This window comes from Mesoplodon mirus, assembly GCF_964341445.2.
Source record: "Mesoplodon mirus genome assembly, chromosome: 12".
Taxonomy (NCBI): Eukaryota; Metazoa; Chordata; class Mammalia; order Artiodactyla; family Ziphiidae; genus Mesoplodon; species Mesoplodon mirus.
In genome coordinates, this window is record NC_138988.1 from 46,793,002 (window position 1) to 46,809,534 (window position 16,533).

Here is a 16,533-nt window from a genome sequence, read left to right on the forward strand (position 1 = left end):
GACGGAATAAAGAACTCGGGGGAAAGAATGGTGGTTTAGTTTCTGTGAGAAAATGAAGGGAAAAAATAAATATGGCCCAAAATACTACCCCCCAGAACAAGCGAGGAAAGGATTCTGACACCATGTGAATTAGACTGACTTGTAACCCACAGTAAGCCAGCACTCGACCAACGCAGACAAGGCGGCTGCACATTGTGCCCAAGTGCTATTTTCTTTAACTCTTAACTGCCTGTATGTGTGTTTCTCTGATACTTCATGTATAAACATAAAAAGTGCTGCTGGTCAAGATATGCTGTAAGTTTATACTCTGAATCTTCTTCTCCCCCAAACACAGCAATAATAGAAAATGCCAGTACACATATGTTTATTTTAATCAAAAGAATATCATCACTCAAAAACAAAAAAATCAGCTGCCCAAGCGAGAAATGGAACAAAGTGCAAGATAGTAATCAGAAGCCTGGCCAGGCTTCCGTCCACAGGCTGGCCACGGTGGCCAGGATCTGAATCCTTCAGGCAGGGGAACCAAAGGCACACCACTCTTCTAGCGTGTATCTGGAGGCAGGCTGTTTGAGCAAAACCACGGGTGAGAACAGTGGTCCCCTATCCTTGAAGGGGCCTGAAAAAAGCCACAGCTGCTGCCCTGGAACTACAGCTTGGGTCAACAGCATGCTACCTGCTGGCTCTGCAGAATCTCCACCATCACCACAAGATGGGATGCGAGCTCTGGGCTACAAACTCCTGGTTCTGGACTAGGGGGTGGGGCAGGGGGGACTGCAAAAATAAGACAGAGAAGCGAGCAGGGACAGAGAGAGAGAGAATAAACTCCTGCTCAAGATAAACATACAAACTAAAATTCTTAGGCATACAAGAAAAACGATGAAAGTCAGCCAAGAAATTCAGTAATCAGGAGACTCATTCATTCATGATGAAAACCAAGACTATGAAAGTTTAACAATAATGGACCCTCACTAAAGGATCTATTTCACTAAGAAGAATATCACACCCAGAAGGAAGGGGCAGGATATAAGAAACAATGACCTAAAGCAAATATGACCCCAACACCTGACCCCCTCAAAAGAGATATACTGAATGTAGTCAAAGCTCAGTAAACATTTGCTGAATACATGTTTAGGTTTAAGAACCTCCAATGACCTACTTGGAGTTCCTAAAAATAATTCAGAAATTCTCTGTCTTAAAAGAACTATTTTATATTTACTACAGCACTAAGTAACTTAAACTATATTATAAATTAATCTTCAGATTGGCATTCCATTTTTAACGAAGGGCTTCCATTTTTTCTTTGAGTTTAAAGTGTCCAGAGCAAACAATGGCTCCACGGCCATCTCACCTCTCCCTTGTCTATGAAACATTCCCACCACCCTCAGCAGAACAGTCTGAAAATTCACTGGACTCATCCTTTGGATGTTAGACATAATTTCCGGTTCAACATAGCAGCATTTTGATACACAGTTCCATCTTTTTAACTTTAAAGTAGTTCATGGTAAGGAAACTGGCTGGAAAGCACTTACAAAATAGCCACACCTGAGACAATGAGTGGTTACTTATTTGTTGTATACAGTCTGGACATGACTGCTATTCACTTTCAATCAATGTTTAATTCAGCAATATTCAAACTTACCAAGTAAGTTCCCATTTCCTTTTCCAGAACGACCTGTTCATATAATGTAGCATCGATGTCTGCCTTTAAAGCCTGCACCTTCTTCTTTACCTTCACATGCTGCTTCTTTTGGAGCCAGTAAGGAAGAAGAGATTCTACAATTTGGTTAAAGATCTGGGAGGTAATCAGGAGAGTAGCCAAGCTCTAAAGAGAAGCACATAAATGATATTTGGCAATGTGGCTTAACAAAACCAAAGCATGTGTATAATTATGCAGTAAAAAAAAAGAATCTTCAACAAATAGTATACTATTATGTTATAAAAACTAGAATTAGAAAAGCTAGGTGTTAGAATGATGTTTTTAATTTATTGTTTTTTTCACAGGAAAGACAGACGAAAATACAAAAAGATTATAATACAAATAAGATTATAATAAAAAACTTGTTATGAGTCGGTAGGAGAACAAATTAACTTGAAATTTTGTTTTTTATTATCTCATCCTGGCTGCAACATGTGAGTCTAAATGATGTCACCAACTTTGAAAAAGTTTAGCCACAACTTATTATTATAAAATTAATATATCCTCCCTCACTGTAGAAAAACTTAAAAGATAGAAAAAAAGTCACCCTTAATTCCACAACCATGTCAGAACCACTAACATTCTAAATATATTTTTTAGTTAATTTATTTATTTTTTGGCTGCATTGGGTCTTTGTTGTTGTGCGCAGGCCTTCTCTAGTTCAGGCGAGTGGGGGGCTACTCTTCGTTGCAGTGCATGGACTTCTGGCTGCAGTGGCTTCTCTTGCTGCGGAGCACGGGCTCTAGGCGCGCGGGCTTCAGTAGTTGTGGCTCGCGGGCTCTAGAGCGCAGGCTCAGTAGTTGTGGTGCACGGGCTTAGTTGCTCCGCGGCATGTGGGATCTTCCTGGACCAGGGATCGAACCCGTGTCCCCTGCATTGGCAGGCGGATTCCTGACCACTGCACCACCAGGGAAGTCCCCTAAATATTTCTTTATAATCATATGTAAAAATAAAAGTAGAATCATCCTATATATAAAGAGCTTTGTAGATTTCTTTTCTCACTTACTATATTGTGAGCACTTTCCCATGTCATGAATAATTCTTTTTTACTTAGCTCATGCACTATTGTTGAATGTAAGTATTATTCCCAACCCCAACTATTATAAATGCTGCCCCTTACCTACGTACATGAATCTTCGCCCCACTTCTGATGATTTACTAGGGATGGATTAACGTTCTTGGCAAAGTTGCCCAAGTAGTTTCCAGAGGTAGTGTCAATTTCCACTTTCCTCAGATAGGTATCAGCGTTTCCATCACAAACCACCTTAGCTGATATTAAAATTCTATGTTTTTTTTTCTTGTTGTTTTTTTTTTTTTTTTGCAGTACGCGGGCCTCTCACTGCTGTGGCCTCTCCCGTTGTGGAGCACAGGCTCCGGACGTGCAGGCCCAGCGGCCATGGCCCACGGGCCCAGCCGCTCCGCGGCATGTGGGATCCCCCCGGACCGGGGCACGAACCCGTGTCCCCTGCATCGGCAGGCAGACTCTCAACCACTGCACCACCAGGGAAGCCCTAAAATTCTATGTTTTAAAGAGACTTCCCCCATCCCCCTGTCCCCTGTTAAATAAAGGAGACTCTCTAAAGTATAAGAAATGAGGAGTCATACCCCACTAATACAATAATGGTGGGACTGGAAAAGGTAGGTACATCTAACCTATCGATTTCAAATGTAGTATTTTCAAAAATAATTTTTTAAATACTAAGAACACAATATTTAATTTTACTTTTATGCAAGCTCTTAGAACCGTAACTACAAAATCTTTTAACTTTCTCTGTTATACAAATTTTTAAATTCCTTGAAAAATGATCCCAAGCTCTCATATAAAGATTAAGAAGCCTAGGCTTTGAGATTCTGCTCACTAACAATCACAGTATATTAAAACCAGGAAGGAAGACCCCTTACTGGTAGTTGGCTCAAGTATTAAAAAGAGAAATTAGAAAGCAATAATTTATTATTCACTATTATCATGTGATCCAGAAATGGTAACACAACAAAATATGTCATCTTTCTTAAACATTTCAGAAACGATACAGCAGTGCATAGGATCTGCTGGTCTCTAAAGTTTAACAACTTATTAATTTAAAAATGAAATGTGTGGGAGTTCCCTGGTTGCACAGTGGTTAAGAATCGCCTACCAATGCAGGGGACACGGATCGCATTTGACCCCATCTCCCCTGGGCTGGGAAGATCCCACATGCCGCGGAGCAACTAAGCCCGTGCGCCACAACTACTGAGCCTGCGCTCTAGAGCCAGAGAGACACAACTACTGAGCCCGTGCGCCACAACTACTGAAACCCACACACTCTAGGGTCCGAGTGTCGCAACTACTGAGCCCACGTGCTGCAACTACTGAAGCCTGCACGCCTAGAGCCTGTGCTCTGCAACAAGAGGCCACCGCAATGAGAAGCCCACGTGCTGCTACGAAGAGTAGCCTCCACTCACCACAACTAGAGAAAGTCCGCACACAGCAATGAAGACCCAACGCAGCCAAAAATAATAAAATTAAATTAAATTTAAAAAATAAAAGAAATGTGAAAGAACTATTTAAGGTTATACCATTACCTGAGACACACACAGAAGTTCAATTAATGAATACATTTTGCTGTTAAAATTGCTTTTACAAGCTTTGATATGAACTCTATATTTGATTTTGTGCTCTACATGATTTATTTTGCAAGTTGGTTAGCTTCAACAAATTTCTTTCCAGTTGAGCATAATACACGGTGCAATTGCTAATGGTTGTTTATTTAGAATTGGGCTTAGAAGTACAAAAAATTTAATAATTTTATTTATAAAGATAGTAATGGGAAGACAATTACATTACCTGAATATAGGAAACCACCTCTAAAACCTAAAAAATTGATACCTTTCTGTTTTTCACTCACCTGACGCAAAAGCTTCATATCCCTCAGGACAAAGGCAATGTAGAAGAGTGAGGCAAAGCAATTTAAAAAGTTGAACTGCCAAAACAAAAAAAGATAGCAATATTTAATATTGCATCACAGTACTTCATTACAACTATAAACATCGCATTTACAAAATGTAATGAGGGACTTCCGGTCCAGACAAGGTGGCCTGGACGTGTTTCTCCTACTCCCCCTCGCTAAGCACATCTATGAACTCGAAATATCGCGAGAGGCAACCAAAGGAGAGCTCTGAAAGGTGCTAAGAGGACGAAGATCAGGTTTGGGACCCCAGGGCTGAAGGAACAACACAGCACCAGCGCATCTTATGTCCCCACTACTTTCTTACAAAAGAGAGTCCAAGGCCCAGCATCTCCCACCCCCAACCTAGTAACCCAGGCAGCAGGGAGGCACATTCCTGCCCACCCCGCTCAGAATAGGAGTCCTGACAACAGGCAAGCCCAGCAGCACTAACAGGGAGACTGACGAGGACCCCCACTAACAATAAGCTGCGAGGGGATGTGCTCTCCTTCCCTTCCGCCCTGCCACTCCCCTGCCCCACGGAAAGATAGCGGGTGGGGTGGCCAGGCAGCACCAGAAAGGAGGGCCCTGCCCCAACAAGCAGTCCAGCCCTGGAAGTCTCTCTGTGCCAAGGGACCTGAGATCCCCCCTCCCCCCAGAGAGACACCTAGGTAGCCGAGGGGCACTAGCAAGAGAGATCAGCCAGAACAACCAGCCTGGCCAGGGGGCAGCATCTTTGTCACCATGGGCCTGAGACTGCCCTGCCCAGACACATGGTTCAGTGGTAGGGGTGCAGGGAGTGGGGTGGAGATCCCACCACAACAGGTGCCCTTTCTTCAAGTAGTTCCCCTGCTCAAGAGCCTGCAATTGCCCCCAGGACTGATGGGTTTCCTTCCTGTCCCCCAGCCGCACGCTGGCTACTTCCTCCTGTGCAGCATCACCTTCCGAGACAAAAGACTGCTCTGTGCGCAGTATGAGCACTTCATTAGGGAGGGAAGGGGGAGTCACTGGAGAGAATGAGCAGTAACACAATGTGGCCACAGGGTAGGGGGAGGTAGGGGTAGGGATGGGGGTGCTGAGTTAGAGTAGAAGTTGAAAAGCAAAAGCTCGAAGGCTGAGAAACGCTCTCCGCACAAGATTGAAAAGGAAGGGAGAGACCTAGCACACACAGTGGAGGATGAACAGACTCTAAGGGATGAGTATCTTTACAAGACAGTCACCTGACACTGTATCTGGCGGCATCAGAGAATAATCAAGTCTTACAAATAACTAAATTCTTTAAGACAAATGGAGTGTTTTACCTCTAAAGGTAAAAGCTCCATATTGGGATCTTTCTGAATGAAGCTTTTAATGCATTACACATTCCCCTGCTTGTTTTCTCACACAGAGAACACAGAACGGAGCATCCTTGCTGACTCAGCACCAACATTTTGAATATAAATTATTTTACACGGCTAGAGTGAGGCCTTTGGAGCCTCTTTAGATATGGATGGCCGCTTGCCCCTTTTCTCATGTCCAAATTGCTGAAATTGTTGAATTCTCATTACCTATTTATGAGAGGTTTTCCATTTCCTTCCCGGCTCTTGCCTCTATAAATTTACCTACTTCCAGAAACCTAATCACCTTCCTAATGGTGGTTTTTCATCTTTTAAGGATGGAAAAACGAGATAAATAAGCTTCTCAGAATGACTTCTACAGCTGGAACAAAGGCTCTTTCTAAGCGAGGGCCTGGGAGTAAAGTACATGGACTGGGTTAAATCAATTCCAGTGGATAGTTCAGAGGACTCCTTATGCACTCTTTCTTGATTCTCAGCTATGTTACAGTCAGCCGAGGTAATCTCCGGATAAACAAAGTGATTTCAGACTGGTACCTCTTTGTTATTTCTAATAATGGTGGGAAGAGGCATAATGTGTGTGCTTTTACGCAAACAGCAAGCAGGTTACACAGTGCCTTCCCTCCATCCCTTTCCTCCTACTCTTCAAAACATGCTGGGAACCTCTTGGACTTTGGAAATTTCTTAGACAAAATTTTTAAAAAATAAAAATTTAATGCTCCATCACTAAACAGAAGGTGGATAACTGGAAGGATTGTTGAATAATGAAACATTCAAACCCAAGTCACCAAAAGGAAAATAATAGAAACGTGTCTATAAAGTAGTTTTTTTAAATAATCGGAAATTGGCTATAATACTAATTTCTACATTTAAAGTCTTATACCATGTGCATATTTGTAATAAGACTGTTGAACACTTATGTAAACACACATTAATTGATCCTTGCCTACTTGGACAGTATATTAACTACCTGATACCTTATATCAGAATCAAGTCTTCATATTTATACTCCTAAATATTAAGTAGTTTGTGTTAGTTTCAAAAGTACAATGGACTTGTATATAAAAGATCTACTTACCACTAACACTTTCAGAATTAGGTGATTCTGGTAGGCAGATTCCAATCTGTGATTCTCTAAAATAATAAAAAGGAGAGGTAATGTCTCTCAGGTAAGAAAGCAGAATGGGAGCATTGTCATGAAGTAAAGTGAGACTTGTGCTGAGGACAGAGATGTTCAAAAACAGAGCCTCAGTCAGTAAACGTGCCAGGCTACTGCTTACCACCAAGAACATCAAACAAAAAAGAAACTAAATTTAAGACACATTTTTCAAGATACTGCAATAGCACCGTGGTCCGAAATTATTTTTTAAATATTACTGCAACAAAGAAATGTTGTAAGTGTTGGCAAATGATCCCACAGATACCAGAAAAAGACCCTGTATCAGCGGTAACAGTAAAACTGAGAGCAATCTCTAAAGAGTAGGGCAATAAATAAAGTTTATAAGGATTAACTTAAAAGGAAACTCAAATTTCCACCCTAAGAAAAGGAGACATTGTGCAGGTCCCAAGACAGCAGGGCAAAAAGACAAAAAAGGAAGATTCTGAACAGAAGTATCACCTTGCACAGAGAGGCAATGTTAGGCTGACCTGGATTTGAACCTCAACTCAGCCACTATCTCACCTTGGGCAAGTCACTTAACTTCCTGACACTCAGCCTCCTTGCCTACAAAACAGGGCTGACACCACCCTCCTCCCAGGGTCACCGACAGGATTAGAAATACTACCGAAACTCAGCATCAGCTCAAGGAAAGTACTCAATAAATGGTAGCTGTTGTTATATGACTAATAAAAAGAATTTAAAATACCTTTCTGGTCCATGAAGTTAAGGTCTAGACTTCTTCCTAGGGCTTAATATAGCCTATTTATTTGTTTGAATGAATAAATTAATTAATGAGTGAATGGCCCATCAAGACCTTTTTAAAACTATAACCAAGTCCCTCTTTTACTACAGAGACAGACAAGAACACCTGCCTTCACTGAGTTCAATGGGAGGCCCCACACAACTGGTTTTCAGATCCCAGACATAGTTCTTTCAGCCAGAGTATTGTGGAGATAATTCAACTGATTTTATCCTTAGCATAAAACACAATATAGTATTAGGAGCACAGGTTGGACTAGCCTGGCTCTACCATTTGCTGTCTAAACTTTGTTAATTCTCAGTATCTTTAGCCATAAAACTGTGAAATAACTTCTATTTCATGGTGTCCTGAGCAGGTGAAAATGAGGAACAATGGATAAAGTGCTTAGCAGGGCACCTAGAACATGGTAACTAACAATAAATGAGCGCTGGGAGAACCGTGACCTGGAGATCATCAGAGCTCCCAGAGCCGATGACTTTTCCTTATGTCTCTAGAAAGAGCCCAGAGCAACATCTATCTTCTTTGCAAGGTAGCAGTTACATGAATCCTATGATCGAAGCAATATTTCTTATAGGCAAATGAGACATAAATTCAAAGCACTGAGTCTTACCCCATGAAGTTAAAAACTCGGCAGCATATCGATAGAGGCGGTTCATGATCTCAATCACGATGGCATAGATGATGCTGGGCACATACAACAAGATACTGGTCCACTCGGACCCGCTGTTTTCATGTAGATCCAAGGCCCAGGCCTCCATGTCAAAGTAAATCATCATGACAAACAGAGAGAAATAGAGACAGAGGCACACGAACGGCAGGGAGACCAGGTAAATGCGCAACTGTCTCTTGTAGCTGGGGTACAGTGGTTCCTCCCTGCCGGTGACGGAATTGATGCCCAGGACCCCGTGATATCCCGGCCGGGGCTCCTCAAACTGTCTCTTCATGACCAGGGTCCCCCACCTGTAGGTCATACTGGCACAGCCACGCTTCCACACTTCCAGGATCACTGTGGACCAGATCAGGTTGAATGAGGCGAAGACCACGTACTTGTCATAGTTTTCCCACACAAACAGGTAGTAAGGTAGCCCAAGGACCGCCACAGGGATTAAGGCAAAAGTGAAATATTCCAAAAATCCAAAGTAAAGAGCGATTGTTTCTCCAAAGTAGCCACGAATACTATCTACAACGAAAGGAAAAAAAGGACCTTAAGTCCCGACTGGCAAAGACTTGATTTTTTTAAAACATCATTTCAAGTAAGCTTATTCACTTTTGTACTTAAGTGGGGATGATTTAAAACCCTTATTTCCCAATTAGTGTGTGATGGTAAATCCATCCTCCATGAAGTACAAAGACCTCTCTTGTCTCTATAGCAATAAGCCTGACACTTCCCCCAGCTCAGGGCTCAGGCCACAGCTGCTGGGGCTGCTTTGGGTCTGCTTCTCTTCACCTTCTCATCTGGTGGATGCCTTCTTCACAAGGAAAAACTCACCTCGGGATCATCCTCAGTCTCCAAGGTCCTAGTTCAAATTCAGCAGTGGCCAATGAACCAGCTTAATTTGGGGGTTTACTTTATGCTCCCCACTTTTCTCTCACTTTAATACTAGAGTTATAGAGGTTACTTTCAAAGAAGACTCCTCATCCATAGTATCCTGCCCCCCCTACTCAAAGCTGTAAACTTTCATCAATATGTCATGGCAAACTTTTCAATACACTGAAGAAAAATTATTCAAAAGCACAAAACAATGTTCTACACATTAACTTTTAGAATACATGGAATACATTTATCTATACTTTCATATAGATAAATGCACTGGGCAGAAGAAGGGCCAAGCAACATCAGCTAGCTAACCCAAACGAGGTCATGAACACCGTGTCCTTTGCCGGCCACATCTACATGGGTGACTGCCTAGACTGTAAAAGCATCTTGCACTGGGACCAAGGTGGGATGCAGGGGGTGAGGGAGGTGTAATAGTTAGAGTTAGTATTTCTTGGTTAATTACATGAAGTTAAAACATTGTGTTTTTTTCTTTTTTTTTTTTTAAGATAATGTGTCAGATCAGTCTATGTGGATGGTTTACAGTAAACAGGGATACTATTTTCCCCTATCCTTAATTCTTCTACTAACTCAGGAGCATGTTCAAACAGTGGGTATGATGAGGTAACCTCAAATCAGAATCAGGTTAAAAGATTAAAAAAAAAAAAAAAGCCACTCATGGTCCTGGGCTCCACATCAGACCACCTCTCTCTCTTTTTTTTTTTTTTGTGGTACGCGGGCCTCTCACTGTTGTGGCCTCTCCCATTGTGGAGCACAGGCTCCTGATGCGCAAGCTCAGTGGCCATGGCTCACGGACCCAGCCGCTCTGCGGCATGTGGAGTCTTCCCAGACCAGGGCACGAACCCGTGTCCCCTGCATCGGCAGGCGGACTCTCAACCACTGCGCCACCAGGGAAGCCCACACCTCTCTCTTTTGATCTCAGGGGGAAGTTCAAAATTTTACTGAGCCCCAGCTACTATCTTCAGTCCCAGCACTCCCAGAGGCCTCTAAACCACTATCACACCCATGCTCAGCCTTCACCATCAACTCACTTTTCCCCCCTCACTTTCTAAGAAGTAGCTTCTGGATACAGTCACTCACAAGACCTAGAGGCAATATTTAAATGTATTGCCATCTAAATGCTAAACAAGGTGAAAAAATGTCCTAAGTGTAATGTAAAATGACTATTACACCACCTGGAACTATCAAAAACAAACATTTTTCCTTTCAAAGAATACAAGAAAAAATTCAAAATGTAATTTCAAAATTTGACCTTAAAAATGATTTACGTTCACTGTTACAATATTATAATAATTGTTTTCAGAAATGGCAATTAGAAAGAAAATTTGAGAGTAATTCCTTTAAACAAAGTGAAAAAGGCAATGTCCTTTAAAGAAAAACTGATGGTAATGTTTATGGTGAAAACTACCATCTTAAATATAATCCTTATGCTTAAAAGACATAACTGAACCAAAAAAACTTGAACATCCATATTGACAGAAGTTTACACAGAGTAAAGTTCAACACACACCAAATAAATTAATGGTTATTCTTCTAAGTGTCTTCAGAGAAAATGCACAGTTCCAGTAATGCACACCAAGATCCTTATAAACTACCTCAAAAGATGTTTAGGCCTGCTAGTCTGCCACTAAGAATGAATGCAGCTTGGCCCACTGATTAGCTCTAAAGAAACAGAAATTTTCAAACACAAAATATTCACAGTCAAACTAGATTCTTATAAAGTATGTTCTACAACAAATCTGACACGTACTCATGAAGGCCACTCTGGATTGCCTGTGTCGTTGGTGAAATTTAATAACAGCCTGTAATTCAGTTCATCTAAAATGGTATCAGAAAAAATAAAATAAACAAATAGGTCATGTAACCCCTCTATCCCCCTCACCAATTTTTTGCCCACATGCAGCTGGTGAGCCCTGCCCAGCACAGCATTAAGTATCTACCCAAGAGGGATACCACCACTGCTGCATCTTCCTCTTCTCTAAGAGAGCAGGTGCTGACACATACCTATGGGCTGATACTTTAAGGTAAACCGAGTATACCAGGTGTCCTCCAGCTTCTTCAGGGCTTCGTTGTCATGCAGTGGAAACACCTGAATCACGATGCCAGATGTGAGCAGCCTCCTCACTGCGGAAGGAACAGGCGAGACGGGTTTGAGATTGTTCATGATATGCTTCATCAAATGCTACCTAAACTCTCCAGGAAGAGAGAAGGTCTACACGGAGATCAACGCTATCCTGCCTGCTCCCAAGGTGTGTATTCTTCTGTTCTTCAGAATGTAAATATCTTTACTATTTCCTTTGGCTATGAAAGCAATACAAGTCGATGTAAAATTTTAAACCTTACAGAAAGGCACAGGTTAGAATTTAGAGAGGCCCTTGTTATTCTCTCCCTTCCACAAAAACATAACCACTGTAAATAGCAATTTAGTGTATAAGCAGACTTCAAAATATACATCCATAAGTATTTATTTTAGAAACAAAAGGGGTCATTCTCTACACATCACTCTGTAATCTTCTCATGTAGTAGTAGTATATGATGAATATTTTTCAATGACAATATAAATAGAACATGAATGACCTTTTTCACGGCGTCATAATATTCCCTTGTATGAAGTGCTATAATTTAACTAATCCTCTGTTGAAAAATACTTGTTTCCTTTTTTCACTATTATAAATAATGTTAAAATTCTTATACATATAACTTTCCCCACCTGTCAACTATTTCCTTGGTACATACACTTAGAAGTAGAATTGTTAGCTCCAAGAGTAGAGCATATGTATCTTAAGCTTGGACACATATTACAAAACAGCCTCCAGAAAAAATTTTACCTATCTGTCCTCTCACTACAGTGAAGGTAAGAGAATGTTCAGTTCCTTTCATTGTTACTGATCCTGAGTACTTTCAAAATCATTTTTACCTTTCCTAATCTGCTAACAAAGGCTTACATTCACAAACAGCAAATATCAAAATAAAAAAAGACTTCCAGCTTTCAGCAATCATTTGGTATGATTTTAACACTTGTGCACATACCTGGGAGATGAGACAGGCTGGGACCTGGGACACTTTATAGGAGTGTTTGCACCTGGACAAATGTCTCCTCCAGCAACAGAATATGAAGAAATTATAAGGGACTAAAAACTGCCTTATGCAGGCCAAGCGCCATTGGGGCAAATTATGAAAAATAAGATTCAAAAAGGCCACAAACCAACTGCCACTTCTGAGGAGTTGGGAGCAAAAGCAGAGTACTGCACATGCCCCCTGCACACAGCACCACCAAGCGGCTGGGCAGACAACCTAAGCCACGCCTCCAGCCTGACCCACCAATCCGCCCCCAGCCTCAACCTATTTAAGGGACCACCTTGTACCTCCCCCCACCCCCACCCCCCAGGAACAAGCAATGGCACCTGTTACTTGTTTTAGTTCCCTTGTGCTGCAGCATGAGTCCCAATAAAGCCTTCCCTGAATTTCATCTGGCTTCTTCACAATTTCTATTGATTGAAGAGTCCAAGAACCCAGGTTGGTTACAGAGAAACAAACAAACTTAACCAAAGACAATATCCCCTAATGATAATAAATGAAAACAGGGCATTCTCTCATCCATAATTATTCAGAATGACTCACTGGTCTTCAGGTCTTTAAGAGGAAATGAGTTCAGTTCCTGGAGAACTCAAATGCATGCCCTGTGCCATATTGGGGGAGATGGAGCACTTTCCACGCAAGTTCCTAACAGCTGTTTTAATCAGCTCATCTCTTCTGAGGGCTGCCTTCCTTATCTCCTATCTACCTTGTTCCCAAAGACAAGTGATGAGCATATCAGGCAGTAGGGCCTTCAATGAGGATGGCAAATAAATATCTGCAGCGTAGAAGAGAAACATGATTTAAGTATTTGATGTACAAATACTGCATATAACAAAGAGAGATGGTATTCTCAGGACAGATGCCCTATTATAAAATCTTCAGAGCAATTTAAAAGAAAACCTAACTTCTTAGAAATGAAAAAAGGATAATAAAGAGGAGGTATCTGATACTAACAGTAGGAAAAATTATCAATATTATCACTAGGGGATATTGTCTTCCGTTAAATGTGTTCGTCTCTCTCAGATATGTGCACAGGTGTTAAAATCATACCAAACGATTGCTGAAAGCAGGACGTTTTTTCTGATTTTGATATTTGCTGTTTGTGAATGTAGGCCTTTCTTATCAGATTAGAAAAGATAAAACTGATTTTGAAAATACTCGGGAAAAAGTATGGATCTAAAAAAAAATGGATTCTTAATAGATGGTTCTTCTTACAACTATATCTCATGCATAAGTTATACAGAGGAAAAAAGTCTTAAAAATCTAGGGTTGTGATAAAATCCCCCTTCTCAATAACTGAAAAAGGTATATACTCAAAATATCAACAACCAGGGTAAAAAGGTGATGGTTTAAGTTATATCAGCCTCTGGTGCTGTTAAGTCCATTTTTAATATATTTTTTAACATCTTTATTGGAGTATAATTGCTTTACAATGTTGTGTTAGTTTCTGCTGTATAACAAAGTGAATCAGCTATATGCATACATATATCCCCATATCCCCTCCCTCTTGCATCTCCCTCCTACCCTCTCTATCCCACCCCTCTATGTGGACACAAAGCACCAAGCGGATCTCCCTGTGCTATGCAGCTGCTTCCCACTGGCTATTTTACATTTGGTAGTGTATATATGTCCACGCCACTCTCTCACTTCGTCCCAGCTAACCCTTGCCCCTCCCTGTGTCCTCAAGTCCATTCTCTACATCTGTGTCTTTATTCCTGTCCTGCCCCTAGGTTCATCAGAACCATTTTTTTTTAGATTCCATATATGTGTTAGCATATGGTATTTGTTTTCCTCTTTCTGACTTACTTCACTCTGTATGACAGACTCTAGGTCCATCCACCTCACTACAAATAACTTAATTTCGTTTCTTTTTATGGCTGAATAATATTCCATTGTACATACGTGCCACATCTTCTTTATCCATTCATTTGTCAGTGGACACTTAGGTTGCTTCTGTGTCCTGGCTATTGTAAATAGTGCTGCAATGAACATTGTGGTACATGACTTATTCTAAAGTGTTTCAGTGGGTTTTTTTGTAGCTAACATGAGTGAAAGTCAATCACCCACACCGGTTCTGATTCTTAGCTCTTCTTTAGGGATGCAGAGCTGTACCTTATTCTTTCTTCTATTACTATCCTTTTCAACTACTGTATAAAGTTTCTGAACTTTGAACTGACTTATAACATCTAAATTATTATTTTACTATTTCTAAACTCTTTTTAAAGAAATGACTCCATTCTGCTATAGAAAACTCTCCAGACAAGCATAAAAAGCCACTTGTATACCTCTAAACATAAGGCTGCAAACTGAGGGACTCAGAAAGAATATAAAACCACAAGTCCTAAATTACTGGGCTTCTCTTCACCATCAATGCCAAAAGCATGGTTCTGGTTTCAGCTTCTAAAAATAGAGGGTTTTTTTTTTCCAATCTGTCGACTTTCGCATGTCAGTGAAGCATGTAATTAACCTGAGCCTTACCTTCAAAGGAAAATATGATGCTGTGCAGGTCTATTTAAAGAAAGGAACAATTCAAACCAAGATTCCTTCCTTTAAGAATGCTGAATGATCTGCTGTCAAGAACTAGGGTTATAACTATTACAGCCATTTAATAATTAGCAAAACTAACCAAAATCTAATTTAAGGGAGAGTAGCCTGGCTGTGAGTAGGACCCTCTAAATTAAATAATTCAATAACAATACTAACACAGTCTGTTTAACATGACGTAAAAAAGCACAAATCCCTCCCACAACTCCTTCCGGCGTTTCTGTGCAGCAGGGAGGGGCGGGTCATGCTGCCTCCAATCCAGCAGAGGGGTGATCAGCGCCGACTGGGAGTGGAGGCCACACAGTGAAGACAGAGTCCCTCTGGCCCTGCAGCCGCTGCTGTGCCCAGCACCCCGCCCAGGGCCCGCCTGCATCTAGCTCTCAGCTGTGAACAGACCAATCTTGTCTTAAAGAGGAAAAAACTGCTTCTCAGGGATACCTGTGTTTTCAAAATACATTTTCATATTCCTGCATTGTTTTCATCCCTGCTTAACATAAAAACTGCAAGTATGTACGTGGCAAAACACAGTGTGTGTGGAGATACACAGATATAGATATATGGTGCTGTACCCAGCACTAGACACATACACACACACAAACATCAATGGTTTCACTGTCTTATACACAAGCCTGTTACATGATATTTACTTGACATCCACTCTATTATTCTCATAAGGTCAATAAATACTTTTAGAAGACAGATTATATCTGATCACTCTAAAAATCTAACCATTTGTATATAGAAGATATTCAGAAGTAGTTACTGTAATGTTCTAAAAGAGTAACAATATAATATTAAAGACCTACCATGATATTGCCATATCCCATCAATCAAAACATCAGAATCATCTGATAGACACTTTGAGACAGAGCTTTTACCTAAGCTAAATAATATCCCTTAGGATAAATTTAATACATAAGAAATTCTCTGCTCCATCAACTCCTCTTTCTAAAGAAAATCTTTCGTTAGGTTATTTGCATGACTATTAACTATTAGGAATCAACAGGCAAAGGCAGTCTGAGGTTATGAAGAGATCAGAGCTCACACAGAAAACTGGAAAGGAGATGCCCCTCAAGATGACCGCTGATGACTAAGACACACGTATAACCAGTTCCTAGTTCTCCACGTGTTTGCTATTTGATGGGAGAGCGGAGCCCTGACTTGCGGAGCTCACGGCACTGTCAACTGCCCCTAGCTCGTGTTTACAACCACGCAAGCTGCTCTCTACTTAATGAAAGCTTTCCATCAAAACACAACATTATGACAAATAAAATTATAATCATTGCGTGTAAAATTAACTTAAACCTAAGATAGAGGAGAGTGTCTCTCATGAAAGCTCTGGCCAGCTCCAATTCTACGGATTAACTTCATGAAAATCTAGGACTTTAAATTACTCTAAGTTTCATTCATTCGAAAATTTGCACTCTGAAAATAGTTCACACTTTATGCGCATACCATTCCTTCTTCAACCAAATATTATGAT

At 40.9% G+C, this 16,533-nt stretch overlaps 1 protein-coding gene across 2 annotated transcripts in view; it reads right to left on the minus strand.

Annotated features, from left to right (window-relative positions):
• ANO10 (anoctamin 10) overlaps positions 1–16,533 on the minus strand; it is a 281,214-nt gene that overhangs the window by 194,627 nt on the left and 70,054 nt on the right. For both annotated transcript variants that reach the window (XM_082639734.1, XM_082639733.1), the window contains exons 5-9: positions 11,433–11,552; positions 8,484–9,053; positions 7,033–7,088; positions 4,582–4,656; positions 1,640–1,822 (exon numbers count right to left, since the gene is read on the minus strand). In XM_082639734.1, the coding sequence (XP_082495860.1) occupies positions 1,640–1,822; positions 4,582–4,656; positions 7,033–7,088; positions 8,484–9,053; positions 11,433–11,552 (1,004 nt within the window). The remainder of the gene's footprint in view (positions 1–1,639; positions 1,823–4,581; positions 4,657–7,032; positions 7,089–8,483; positions 9,054–11,432; positions 11,553–16,533) is intronic.